General features: G+C 47.1%; 1 protein-coding gene and 1 long non-coding RNA gene across 4 annotated transcripts in view; one reads left to right on the top strand and one right to left on the bottom strand.

The window, feature by feature from the left end:
• WWTR1 (WW domain containing transcription regulator 1) overlaps nucleotides 1–13,512 on the top strand; it is a 212,967-nt gene that overhangs the window by 60,684 nt on the left and 138,771 nt on the right. For 2 of the 3 annotated variants that reach the window (XM_032173822.2, XM_032173821.2), the window contains exon 3: nucleotides 7,525–7,958. In XM_032173822.2, the coding sequence (XP_032029713.1) occupies nucleotides 7,528–7,958 (431 nt within the window). In that variant the 5' untranslated portion in view covers nucleotides 7,525–7,527. Of the gene's footprint in view, nucleotides 1–6,735; nucleotides 7,072–7,524; nucleotides 7,959–13,512 lie in introns of those variants that run through there. The other variant, XM_032173820.2, reaches the window with a different exon arrangement.
• On the bottom strand, nucleotides 3,497–6,637 carry LOC116481134 (uncharacterized). The gene is made up of 3 exons (XR_004251428.2): nucleotides 6,139–6,637; nucleotides 4,527–5,462; nucleotides 3,497–3,755 (listed from the first exon to the last, which is right to left on the bottom strand). It is a non-coding gene; the product is annotated as an uncharacterized LOC116481134 (long non-coding RNA).

Raw genomic sequence — 13,512 nt, 5'->3', positions numbered from 1 at the left:
GAGGTTGCGGTGAGCCGAGATGGCGCCATTGCACTACAGCCTGGGCAACAGTAGTGAAACTCCGTCTCAAAAAAAAAAAAAAAAAAAAAACCCGGGGGGGGGGACCCATGCAATCAAACCCACTCGGGGGGGGGGGGGGGGCGGGGCGTTTGAACCCAGGAGGTGGAGGTTGCGGTGAGCCGAGATCGCGCCACTGCACTCCAGCCTGGGGGACAGAGCAAGACTCTGTCTCAAAAAAAAAAAAAAAAAAAAAAAAGATAGTGCCTTCCATCATCATCATCATCAAAATTATCTTCCTTATCATCATGCCAGTGATGCATTTATTAAGAACACCAAAGTGAAACATGGCAACAAAAGAGTAAATGCAAAAGTGAGTGGCAGCACCAATTATTTTTTATTTAGGTATTTGCATATTTGCTACATGCTGGACACTGTGCTAAACACTTGGGATATGGTAAATTATGAAAACACAAGCATCACGTTTGATTTGTCAAAGAACTGGTCAACTCTTATCCTCATGTTGAACCTTATTCAATAGTTTTCTGGACTCTTCATTATTCAAACCTTTATCTATTCAAGGTCCTTGTCTGTTTTGCTCCTCTTCAGTTGCTAATGGTGACCCAACCCTGGCTCTGGGAATTTTCTCCATACTGGTTCAGCAAGTCAGGGCAGGTTCTGCCCCAAGGGCTTCTGAGACCACAGTCCTCTAACTTAGCCACCCCACCAAGTTTCTAACCATACACCTTTGCTGGAATCAGTCATTCAGACCAAGTCAGCAACCCGGAGGTAGGGCTGAGAAAAGCAGCTGAAGCTTTCCTGAGGCAAAAATGGCAGATGAATAGCAGGGGCAAAATCTACTGGGTTAGGCATGTACAGAACACTCCTGCATGGAGAACACTTTGTTAGGCATGGGAGAAACAAAAAGAAAGTGAAGTTCTCTTAGACTTGTTCTCAAAGAGCTTGCAATCTTGTTAAAGAGTTGAGTCCAGAAGTAGCTGAAATTGTAGTGAATGGTGGAAAATTGTCTAACAAACTTCACAGTTACACTAATGGGTGCTGAAAGAGGAATGGGCAAAATCATCTAAAGATCACTATGCTCTCAACAAGGAATTGTGGCCTTCTTAGGAGCAGTTTCATAAGGAAATGTTTTTTTAAGATGGAGTCTCGCTCTGTTGCCCAGGCTGGAATGCAGTGGCATCTCAGCTCACTGCAGCCTCCGCCTCCTGGGTTCAAGCAATTCTCCTGCCTCAGCCTCTGGAGTAGCTGGAATTACAGGCACGTGCCACCACGCATGGCTAATTTTTGTATTTTTAGTAGAAACGGGGTTTCACCATGTTGGCCAGGCTTGTCTCAAACTCCTGACCTCAGGTGATCTGCCTGCCTTGGCCTCCCAAAGTGCTGGGATTACAGGCGTGAGCCACTGCGCCTGACCTCATAAAAAAATTTAAGCTGCTTCTAGCCCTGCAGCTATTTACAATCCAGTTGGGGAGGCAAGAGATTCTAAGGTGAATTTTATAATACGTTATAGGCCAGGCCTGTTGGCTCACATCTGTAATCCCAGCACTTTGGGAGGCTGAGGTGGGTGGATCACCTGAGATCAGGAGTTCGAGATCAGCCTGGCCAACATGGTGAAACCCCATCTCTACTAAAAATACAAAAATTAGGTGGCGTGATGGCAGGCACCTCTAATCCTAGCTACTTGAGAGGCTAAGACAGGAGAATTGCTTGAACCCGGGAGGCGGAGGTTGCAGTGAGCTGAGATTGCACCATTGCACTCCAGCCTGGGCGACAGAGTGAGACTCCATCTCAAAAAACAAGACAAAACAATATAAGGCAGTGTTATGTTTGATTACATGTGGAAAGAGTGAAAAAGACAAGAACAAGGAGAATTTAGGAAGAAGGGAGAGATTACTGAATGCCTGGCAATGGAGTTTGGAGGACAATTTTGAGCAGAATTCAAATAGCAGAGTTCAGGTAGGTGTAGTAAAGAATTAGGCCAAATATGCTTGGGGTAGAAAGATACTTTATTACTGGGTCATGTAAGAACCAGGGTCAGAAAGCTATGAATATGGCAGTGTGTTGGGAAACCTTTAGTGCCAGATTGATAGCTTTGACTTATATACTTGTGAACAGTTGTTAAAAAAAACTTCTGAGCTAGGTAATGACATCATGAAAGAAGGAGACCAGAAAACAGAGACTGGAGGCAGAGAAACCAGTTAGGAGACCACTTCAAGCATTTTGAGATAAGGTCCTGTCGTGAGAGTGGGAAGGGAAGTATGGATTTTGGGGGACACTAGAAGAAAGAATCAATAGCACTTGCCACTGATTGGATGTGAACAGAGAAGGAAGAGAAAGGGATGACTCAAGAGAAGCTTCAGTAGGAAGTGTGTTGTGGGGAGGATTTAGAAGCAGGCGATGGACTTTGTTGGAAAGTGTTTGCAAATGGAAAGATTTACATATCTATCAGCAGGAGTGTGCTCTCAACCGATTATCTTATAAAAGCTGTGGAGTTTCTCTATGAGATAGTCAGACAAAAGGTATCACACGATTTAAAATGGCAATACCAGGGAGCAACTCCTGGCTCACACAGGATGCACCCTGGAGAATGCTCTCTGCTCTAGAGTTACAACCCTGGGCTGAATCTCAGGGGTTTTTTTTTGTTTTGTTTTGTTTTGTTTTGTTTTACATGGTTTCATTGTATATATTTGGACAAAATACTTTCTAACTCATCGATCCAGTTTTCTTATCTTTAGGTCTCCATGAGACAAAACAGCCATATTTGTTGAGTGCTTTATTATGTTAAGCAGGCTTTGTGTTAAGAACTTTATTTGGCCGGGCATGGTGGCTCACGCCTGTAGTCCCAGCACTTCAGGAGGCCGAGGCAGGTGGATCACAAGGTCAGGAGTTCAAGACCAGCCTGGCCCAAATGGTGAAACCCCATATCTACTAAATATACAAAAATTAGCTGGGTGGGGTGGCGGGCGCCTGTAATCCCAGCTGCTCAGGAGGCTGAGGCAGGAGAATCGCTTGAACCCGGAAGGTGGAGGTTGTGGTGAGCCAATATCATGCCACTGCACTCCAGCCTGGGTGACAAAGTAAGACTCCATCTCAAAAAAAAAAAAGAACTTTATTTGTGGCCGGGCATGGTGGCTCAAGCCTGTAATCCTAGCACTTTGGGAGGCCAAGGTGGGCGGATCACTTGAGGCCAGTAGTTCAAGATCAGCCTGGCCAACATGATGAAATCCTGTCTCTACTAAAAAAATACAAAAATTAGCCAGGCGTAGTGGTGCACGTCTGTAGTCCCAACTACTCGGGAGGCTGAGGCACAAGAATCACTTGAACCTGGGAGGTGAAGTGTGCAGTGAGCCGAGATCAAGCCATTGCACTCTAGCCTGGGCAACAAAGTGAAACCCTGTCTGAAAAAAAAAAAAAAGACTTTATTTGCATTTTTTATTCTTAGAATGCACATTCTACATTTAAAAAAAGCATTTCAATATTTTGTGGCTTAAAGCAATATCCATTTTATTTGCTCACAATTCTGCAATCTGGGCTGGGCTTGGCTCTGCAGCTCTGCTGGTCTTACTGGTGCTCACTGATGTGTTTGCAGTCAGCCGGTGGGGTTGGCTGAGGCTGGACTCAGCTCAGGTGCTGGGCAGCTGGACTTTTCCCTCTCTCCAAGTATCTCAGGGCCTTTCCTTCTCCATGTGGTTTATCCAGCAGGGTAACGGGACTTCTTACTTAGTGGCTCAGGTCTCCTAAAAGTACAAAGTGGAAGCTTCTATACCTTCCTAGGGGATGGGATGGGAAAGACAGGGAAGTGGCACAACTTCACTGCTGCATTTTCCTGGTTAAGGAAAATCACTGGCCCAGTCCAGATTAAGTGGAAGGGCCACATAAAGGTATAAATAGCATGAAGCTGGGCCATTGAAAGGCAGCAACGTAGCAGAGAGACTACCACAATATTATTTCCAATTTGTAAATGAGTAAACTGTGACTTAGGAATACTAAGCTACCTGCATAATATAGCAGGTAGAGCCAGCTTCAAAGATTGTGTTCTAAGTCAAATATCAACAAATAAAACGTGTATGTGTTTTCACCTAGAATCCTGTGGGGTGGGTACTGTTATTGTCCCTAATTTACAAAGGAGGAAACCCAAGAATAGAGAGCTTAAATGTCTTGTCTGAGGTGACTCAGCTGTTTTGCTCCAGAAATTATACACTTATCCACTGTGCTGCCTCTTATGGGCAGTACCTGATACATACAAGACACCTGTAAATGTTATTTAATCTGAAGCCATTGTTGGAATGGCTGGGACAACAGCAAATCTTTTGAATTATTCACTATTATGTCTTACATGCTATTTGGGAACTGGGAGTTTTTCAGTTATCCTGTGTTAAGGGCAATTTCCATTTCAGACATCTACTTTATCTGTTGCACTATTTCTTGAAGCTTGGAAAGAAACGAAGACTGCATCCAGTTCCAATCCTGATTCTCACTGCCCATCTAATTCCAACCCTGATTCTCACCTTTCTTCTGGGGTGAGGACTAGAGTAGGGCTGGCCTCAAGTTTTCATCTTTTAATCATCAAGTCAGCCTTGTGACTTCTGAATTAGTATCGTTAGGTTCCAGTCACTTCCTCTAGTTCGATAGCTTATTTCCCCCCTTGTTGCAACTGTGATGGGTTCTGAGAGTAGCTTGCAAAGATTCTGCTTTCCAAGGAGTGACCTGTGCTAGTTTCGCCTTTCCTTTTGCCAGTCCTATGGGCAGAGGACTTGCTGCACAGAATCCCAGCTACTCGGGAGGCTGAGGCAGGAGAATTGCTTGAACCGGGGAGGCAGAGGTTGCAGTGAGCCTTGATCATGTTACTGCTCTCCAGCCTGGACAATAGAGTGAGACTCCATCTCAAAAAAAAAAAGAATGATACATGTATGCCTGCCTTAGTCTAAGGCGGCCCAAATTTCTTCCAGTCTGTGAGGAGTCTGGAATTGGAGCCACCTCCAAGTACAGATAACAGGGGAATTGGCTCACTTTGGTGGGTGTTGTTCTGTTTTGGATATGGATGCAGCCATTCGGGGAGTGGCCCCAAAATTCTACCTTTTCCGAGGCAAAACTGAGTGGCCTTGTCTTTTCCTTAAACTCTTCTCCTTCAAGGCAGCTCCAGATTTTAACTTTGACTTTATTTTACCCTGTAAAAATATTAAGGCAGGCTGGGCGCGGTGGCTCATGCCTGTGATCCTGGCACTTTGGGAGGCTGAGGCGAGCGGATCACCTGAGGTCAGGAGTTGAGACCAGCCTGGCCAACATGGTGAAACCCCATCTTTACTTTTAAAAAATACAAAAATTAGCTGGGTGTGGTGGCAGGCGCCTTAATCCTAGCTACTTGGGAGGCAGAGGCAGGAGAATCGTTTGAACCCGGGAGGCGGAGGTTGCAGTGAGCCAAGATGGAGCTATTGCACTCAAGCCTGGGGGACAAGAGGGAAACTTCTCTCAAAAAAAAAAAAAAAAAATTAAGGCACAATACGTGAACTTGAAGAACACACAGTTCTGTTTTATTTAACAAACACGTATGTAACCAGCCCGGTGCTGTGCGAAGTGCTTTACATTGTCTCGTTTGATTTACTTAATAAAATCCTATTTGAATCAAATGGGGTGGGGTAGGGGCTTCCTGGAATTTGGCTTACCTCGCCATCTCCCCCCACTCTTTCCCCTCGGTGGAGAGGCAACCAGAGAGAAAAGAAATTGAGCTGCTCTGAAGGGCAAGGCCTCCTCCTACTTCCCGCAGCTGTTTCGCCAGACTTGACCTTCTTCCCTTAGCTAGAGGCAGGGGGTCTCCATCCCTCGCCCAGATCTAGTTGGTGGGAAGGTGGGTGGCTTTTTTCAGGTCACTGGCGCACCCTCTCTACTCCCAGCCACCTGCTCGGGTTCCATCCCGGCTCCAGGCTCCCCGGAGGGCGGCAGGGACATTCCAATCCTCCCACAACCCTCACGGATGTTGCGGGGGAGGGGGGCGCAATTGCTTTTCTCTTCCAGCACCCTGCTTTGACCCGGTTTCTTCTCAATCTCTAGTGGCCTGAGTCACCCCCGTAGAGGAAATTAAGGATTGATGAATGGTTTGAAAGTTGTTTGTTTACAACCCACCCGTTGGCGAAGCCGCATCTCCAGTGACGGAGGCACTTTCTGGGCACCTTCTGTGCTCTAGCAGACAATTGAGAGCCAGGCAGCCAAGATGCCTCCTCGCCAGACCAAATATGGTCACAAGAGCTAAGCAGCCTCTCGTGGAAAAGCTGGCCTTGTTGGTGTCTCCCCGCGCCGGGGCGCACCCGGGCCGGCCTTCGGGCAGAATCGCGGGTCAGTGCGGCGCTTCGGGTGCTGCTGGCCTCGTCGCCTGGCTGCAGGGGAGGGCGCGGTGTCCAGGACCGGCCCTTCCTAGGCCTGAGCCCCTCATCCGCGTGCCCTCCGCCACCCCTGGCCTTGGTTTCGGTCCACAACCCCTTGATGAAACAGGCTCAGGCCACTTTCCCTTTGATCCCGCCCCAAGTCCGTGGTAAACTCAAAGGAATGCAGATGCAGGTCTCCGCGGGAGAGGTCCGCGCGGCCGGGAGGAGTGGGTGGGGGGCACCCGTCTCCTCTTACCCAGTAAAGTACCCATCACGCCCAGGATTTTCTGGAGCCGGGGTGGGAGGAGGAGGAAGAGGAGGGGCGAGCGGGGGCTGGGCCGGCTAGGGACTAGGAGGTCATACATAATTCAACAGCTCAACTTTCCGGCCCGCCTCTTTCCTGGGGGTGGGAGTTTGCTCCAAACTTTGTTTATGGGACAGTCCGGGAGCTGCTGCGGCCGCGCTGTCTGCTTCTCCTGAGCCTCCTTTTCGCCCAGCACGAGCGCCTTAGGCTAGCTCGGGGGATGTGAGAGCCGAAGCCCTTAGACTGCCAGGCACCGAGTCGGGTCGGGATTTGTCAGCCAAGCCTCCGCTCCAGCTCCGCAATCTCGGGACTCACCCGAGCCACCCAGGCCCGACGGCAAGTTCGGGCGGGACGGCGGCCGCCGCGCGCTCAGCTTCGCTGCCCGCCCAGGTAGTGCCCGCTTGAGCTCGCGCGCTCACCCGGCACCACTCCAGGGCTCCAGGCTCCTCGGGCTTCCGGAGTCGAGACGTGGTGGAGTTGGCTCGGGCTGAACTTCTTTCGGGGGGCTGCCTGTCCTGGAAACCTGCGACCTTTCCTTTGCCATCCTGCGGTTCAGCAAGCCCCGAGTGCAGTTACTCCCTCCACCCCTCCGCCCTTCCTTCTCCTCCCGGCAACTTCTTTGCTTCAAGAAAGTTGCATAATTCTCGAGGCCAGGAGGGACCCCTCCCCCATCCTGCTGGTCTTACCGCTGAGTGTCTGAGATCTCTAGGCGGGCAATTATCTGTCTCCTCGCTTCCTTTTCCCTCTATTCTTCCTCCCACCATCTCGCCCTCTCACGCTGTGACCCTCTTACCCACTTCCTCCGACTTTAAATAAAAGGCTGATCTGACCTTCTTTTTGCAGAAGATGAATCCGGCCTCGGCGCCCCCTCCGCTCCCGCCGCCTGGGCAGCAAGTGATCCACGTCACGCAGGACCTAGACACAGACCTCGAAGCCCTCTTCAACTCTGTCATGAACCCGAAGCCTAGCTCGTGGCGGAAGAAGATCCTGCCGGAGTCTTTCTTCAAGGAGCCTGATTCGGGCTCGCACTCGCGCCAGTCCAGCACCGACTCGTCGGGCGGCCACCCGGGGCCTCGGCTGGCTGGGGGTGCCCAGCATGTCCGCTCGCACTCGTCGCCCGCGTCCCTGCAGCTGGGGACCGGCGCGGGTGCTGCGGGTAGCCCCGCGCAGCAGCACGCGCACCTCCGCCAGCAGTCCTACGACGTGACCGACGAGCTGCCACTGCCCCCGGGCTGGGAGATGACCTTCACGGCCACTGGTCAGAGGTACTTCCTCAAGTAAGTCAGCCTGGAGCCGAAGAAGGCACCAAGTCACAGTGCCCAACGCGCGCGTGTGTTCGTGTGTGTGTGTGTGTGTGTGTGTGTGTGAGAGAGAGAGAGAGAGAGATGGTGCGTGTCCTTCCACGGTTATTTCACAGATATGGAGAGCCGGAAGCAGGGGGTGAGTCTCTGAGTGTTGGAATTATAAGGGATCAGAAGCAGAGGATCAGAAGCAGTGGTGAAGTTCATCCACCATAAAACACACAGGTGACTTTGCCTTGAATCTGCAGGATTGAAGCCAACTCCTGGGCACAGACCCTTAGTCCCTTCTTTGACCACTCTAAGTCAGATAGTCCAGAGCCAGGCCCTTTGGGATGTGACACCAAGATAAATCAGAGAAAAGCTGTGAAGCTTGGGGAACAGAGGGACTTTTGGTGAAGTAGGTGGTCTGCAGTTTCTATCTTCTTGGGAAAAGCAAGCTGGAAAAGTGAACAGTGGCTGGTAGGCCATAGTGCTCCCAGCTGGGTGACATAATGACCACACAGCACAGTGATGTTATTAGCAACTGTGTGGTGAAGTAGTTGTGGGCTGGACAGATCAATTGTGTGGAAATTGTGTTAGGAGTTTTATTACATTAAACTTGTTAACCTAAAATACCATCAAATCACAAGCCTGCTTTGTCACTCTTCATCCTTTCACATTGTTCCGGCTTTTTGATGTCATGAATTTTACATTAGTTGAAATTTTCAAATTACGCCCCATAGGAAAATGTATTCTCAAATGCTAGAGGAGGTTGTTTCAATTGTGGTACCCTAAGATAGCTACATTCCTCAGGAGAAACCAAGCTGGAACTTGAAATGTTCCATTGAGGTCACAGGGTCAGGCTATCAAAGATGGAGGTTGTGCCAGCCTGACCACTTGGTTCAGGATTGCCTGCACTGCCAGTGAGGGAAACTCTTCTCCTAAGAACTTGACTTAGACTTCATTTTAAAGCCCATATTTCTTTAGTAGAGTAGCCTTGGTTCAAAAGTGAAGACACTATGTACAATTTTAAAAGTTTAATCAAGCCTTTCTTTGGCACTAATATTTGATGCTCTGATTGCTGTGAGAAAGCCCTAAGAATGAATACACAGTGATGGATGAAGTTTACTATAGTGAGCCCTTTGACTCATACCAGTGACCAATTCTTATTACTTCCCCATCTCAAGGCTGTTGATATCTTGTTCAAGGAGTTCTTTTTTTGTTTCTGAGGTTGGTGTAATGCTGAGATTCTGAAACAGACTTGATGGTCGTTTATGCCACAGCTGGTCTTCTCTGGGTTATTGAGTGATAGTTTGGACATGTGCTCAGTCGTTTGACTTCTAAGTAGCTGGTGGAGTCAAGTATATGATGTAATAACATGACTTTTTGTTGTTGTTGTTGTTGTTTGTTTTTTGTTTTTGTTTTTGAGACAAAGTCTCACTCCGTCGCCCACGCTGGAGTGCAGTGGCACAATCTCGGCTCACTGCAACCTCCGCCTCCCGGGTTCAACCAATTCTCCTGCCTCAGCCTCCTGAGTAGCTGTGATTACAGGCACCCGCCACCACACCTGGCTAATTTTTGTATTTTTAGTAGAGACAAGGTTTCACTATGTTGGCCAAGCTGGTCTTGAACTCCTGACCTGAAGTGATCTGCCTGCCTCGGCCTCCTAAAGTGCTGGGATTACAGGCTTGAGCCACCATACCCAGCCCTACATGATTGATTGATTGATTGATTGATTGATTTCTCTCTCTCTCTCTTTCTTTTCTTTTCTTTTTGTTTTTTTGAGACGGAGTCTCGCTCTGTCACCAGGCTGGAGTGCAGTGGCATGTGGCATGATCTCGGCTCACTGCAAGCTCCGCCTCCCGGGTTCACGCCATTCTCCTGCCTTAGCCTCCTGAGTAGCTGGGACTACAGGCGCCAGAGACCACGCCTCGCTAATTTTTTGTATTTTTTTTTTTAGTAGAGACAGGGTTTCAACATGTTAGCTAGGATGGTCTCGATCTCCTCACCTTGTGATCCGCCTGCCTCGGCCTCCCAGAGTGCTGGGATTACAGGTGTGAGTCACCACGCCTGGCCCCAGCCCTGTATCATTTCTAAACTGTGTTTATGAATATATACACACATACGTATGGTATATGATCAGTGTAACTGTGATTATTAAAAATATGAAATAGGAGCTAGGCTTGCCTAATATCTGAGGAAAACTAGATGAAAAAGACCCTGAAACAAAAGCAAAACAAAAAAATTCCTTTATACATTGTGTTTTGAATGATTGGAGTAGCTCAGAACTGCCTGTGAACAAGGGCGAAAGTGGAAGTTAGCCTTGGATTTAGAGAAAGTTGCTGTGATCTTTCTGCCCATCCCCCCAACCACAACCACTCTCCAATCCAAAGCAGAGTGCATCTTCATTTCACTTTGGGTAGTCAATGAAAATGACAGCTGAAAAAAATGTGTAAGTAGTAGGCTGGCCTGCTCTGATGCTATCCCTGAAAGTATTTTGGCCAAGTGACTAAGAGAGGTTAAGAGTTTGTCAGTGACTATTGTCTTTAAGGATAAGCAATCTGCCAAGAGTTCTCTGAATTTCTTGTAGAGTTTTGTTTAAAGTTGGAATTAGGTAAATGTCATACACTTTGTTACACAGCCTCAAAAGGCAGTATATTTCAGTGGATTAAGTAGAAGCTTGAAAAATCATGGTGACTCACTCGGAGTTACTTTTCATTATGTCTGTTTATTACTTTACTTGCCGTCTATGAAATAGGGCTGAGGCTAGCAGATAAATCTTTTTTTTTTAATTTTTTTTTATTTTTGGCTGGGGTAGAGATGGGGTTTCACTATGTTGCCTAGGCTAGTCTCAAACTCCTGTACTCAAGTGATTCTCCTGCCTTGGACTCCCAAAGTGCTTGGATTACAGGCATGAGCTACCACGCCCAGCCAGAAGAAGAATCTTTTTCTTGACTCTGTTGGGAGTTGAGAGCTTTTTAAGTTGGAAATCAAAGGATTTTAGAATGACAAGGGTCAATTTTGTTTAGTTTAGTTTTTTTTTTTGTTTTTGTTTTTGTTTTTTTTTTTGAGACCGAGTCTCGCTCTGTTGCCCAGGCTGGAGTGCAGTGGCGCGATCTCGGCTCACTGCAAGCTCCGCCTCCCGGGTTCACGCCATTCTCCTGCCTCAGCCTCTCCGAGTAGCTGGGACTACAGGCGCCCGCCACCACGCCCGGCTAATTTTTTGTATTTTTAGTAGAGACGGGGTTTCACCGTGGTTTCGATCTCCTGACCTCGTGATCCGCCCGCCTCGGCCTCCCAAAGTGCTGGGATTACAAGCGTGAGCCACCGCGCCCGGCCTAGTTTTTGACTAGAAAACTGAGGCCAGGGAAGGGTGATGATAGGAATTTGGGAAAGTCATGTGGTTATTTAATGGTGGACCCTGGACTGGACCTCTAATCTGTTGCTGTCTACTTAGGGAATAGTTTTCCTTTTTCCCCACCCCCACCTTTCCCCCATGTCACTTCCTTAGCTAAACAATGATCTTAATGGGAAACAGAGCCTGGACATCTAAGAAGCTTTAAAAAAGCCTTTTGTCATTTTCTCAGGTAAGATTGTTCCTAGGTATATGATGTAATCACTTTCTGGAACCTACTGAAGGCACCTTTCCTGAGCATTCACACCTTTCCTGTGGTGTTCAGGTGTCCTGTGGTATTCAGATATTCCTTTAGAGTAACAATGACCAGGGCAGTGCCCACCTGCAGCCACTACCACCCCCACCCCATCTCTAAATAAAAAGTTTTTAAAAATTAGAGTAACAGTGAAGCAGATTGAATGTTAAAACACCTAGCCTCTAAAAACCACTGTGTTCATTCATTACTCCTGCTGTCCTCTAAATCTCATGAATCAGGCTGGGGTGTTGGGCAACCTGGCACACTGACTGAATACTGATCACATTAAATTTTTTAAAGGTCTCTGATTATAAATAGAATACATGCTTTCTGTACATAAACCAGAAAATGGGGAATTATAAAGAAGAAAGTTATCTAGCTTCAGTAGAATTTCCCATCTTTACTCTTTTGCAAACATTCTTGTAAAAATTATTTCATTTGAATAACGTGATTTTATAAGAAAAAAGATTTTATCTTCCTCTTAAATACAATTCCGACTATAACATTTGGCTGTCACGTCTAATTTTTAGTGACAATTTTAGTGTTTTGCCTTTTCTCAAATGTGTGACAGAAAATTATTTTTGTCCAAGTGATCCATGCACTTGGTAACAAATCCAATATACAGGAGGACATTTGTTGAAAAACAATGGTTTCCTTCACCTCCTCAAGGCTCACAGAGGGAACCTTTTAATTTTTTTCAACTGTTTCCATATTTAATTCTTAGATTGTTACCTTCTTAAGCCTAAGTAATGTGCTTTTACCACCATGTTTTGATTTATCAACTTTTAGCACCTGATACGAAAGTGAGAATGCAGCTCTTTAAGCTAGTTTTCTTTTTTCTCTCCCAGGTTTGATGTTTATAATATTTTAAATTTGTCTGTTAGGTCACCTTTTTTTTATAATCAATTTTTTTTTTTTTTTTTTGGACGGGTTCTCTCTCTGTCACCCAGGCTAGAGTGCAGTGGGAATCGTAGCTCACTGCAGCCTCAAATTCCTGGGTTCAAGTGATCCTCCCACCTCAGTTTCCCGAGTAACTAGGACTAAAGGGTTTGCACCACCATGTTTGGCTAATTTATTTAACTTTTTTGTAGAGACAGGGTTTCCTATGCTGCCCAGGCTGGTCTCAAACTCCTGGCCTCAAGCAGTCCTCCCACTGGCTTCCTAAAGCACTAGGATTACAGGTGTGAGCCACCACACCTGGCTTTTTCAACTTTGGATAGTATTTCTTGATTCCTTATGCTGTATATCAGTAATGTTTGGATTGCTACCAGTTCTACTGTTCACTTTTTGACAATGTTGCTTTCACATTGCCAAAGCCCTGAACCCATAACCTGTATTTGTGCTTTGCCCCAAAGTTGACCATCTTATTCATATATGATTCTTAAAGTTGAAAATCCATAAGGCCTGGCGCGGTGGCTCATGCCTGTAATCCCAGCATTTTGGGAGGCCGAGGCGAGCGGATCACAAGGTCAGGAGATGGAGACCATCCTGGCCAACCCCGTCTGTACTAAAAAAAAAAAAAAAAAAAAAATTAGCCGGGCGTGGCGGCGGGCGCCTGTAGTCCCAGCTACTCAGGAGGCTGAGGCAGGAGAATGGCGTGAACCTGGGAGGCGGAGCTTGCAGTGAGCTGAGATCACACCACTGCACTCCAGCCTGGGCGACAGAGCCAGACTCTGTCTCAAAAAAAAAAAAGAAAATCCATAGACAACATTTACATGACTACAATTCTGTGAACTGATTCATTGCCTTGTGTGTTAGGATTGGATTTTAGACTTGCACTGTGGGTCTGGTGTTAGGATTCCTGGGCCAATCAAAGGACAAGATATCTAGCCCCAAAGTCAAATGGGTTTTTTTGTTTTCTTTTTTTTTTTTTTGAGACGGAGTCTCGCTCTGTCGCCCAG

The sequence above is a fragment of the Hylobates moloch genome, unplaced genomic scaffold (assembly GCF_009828535.3).
Source record: "Hylobates moloch isolate HMO894 unplaced genomic scaffold, HMol_V3 SCAFFOLD_13, whole genome shotgun sequence".
NCBI classification, from domain to species: Eukaryota; Metazoa; Chordata; class Mammalia; order Primates; family Hylobatidae; genus Hylobates; species Hylobates moloch.
The sequence above is the reverse complement of the archived record's forward strand: the minus strand, read 5'-3'. Positions and strand labels throughout refer to the sequence as shown.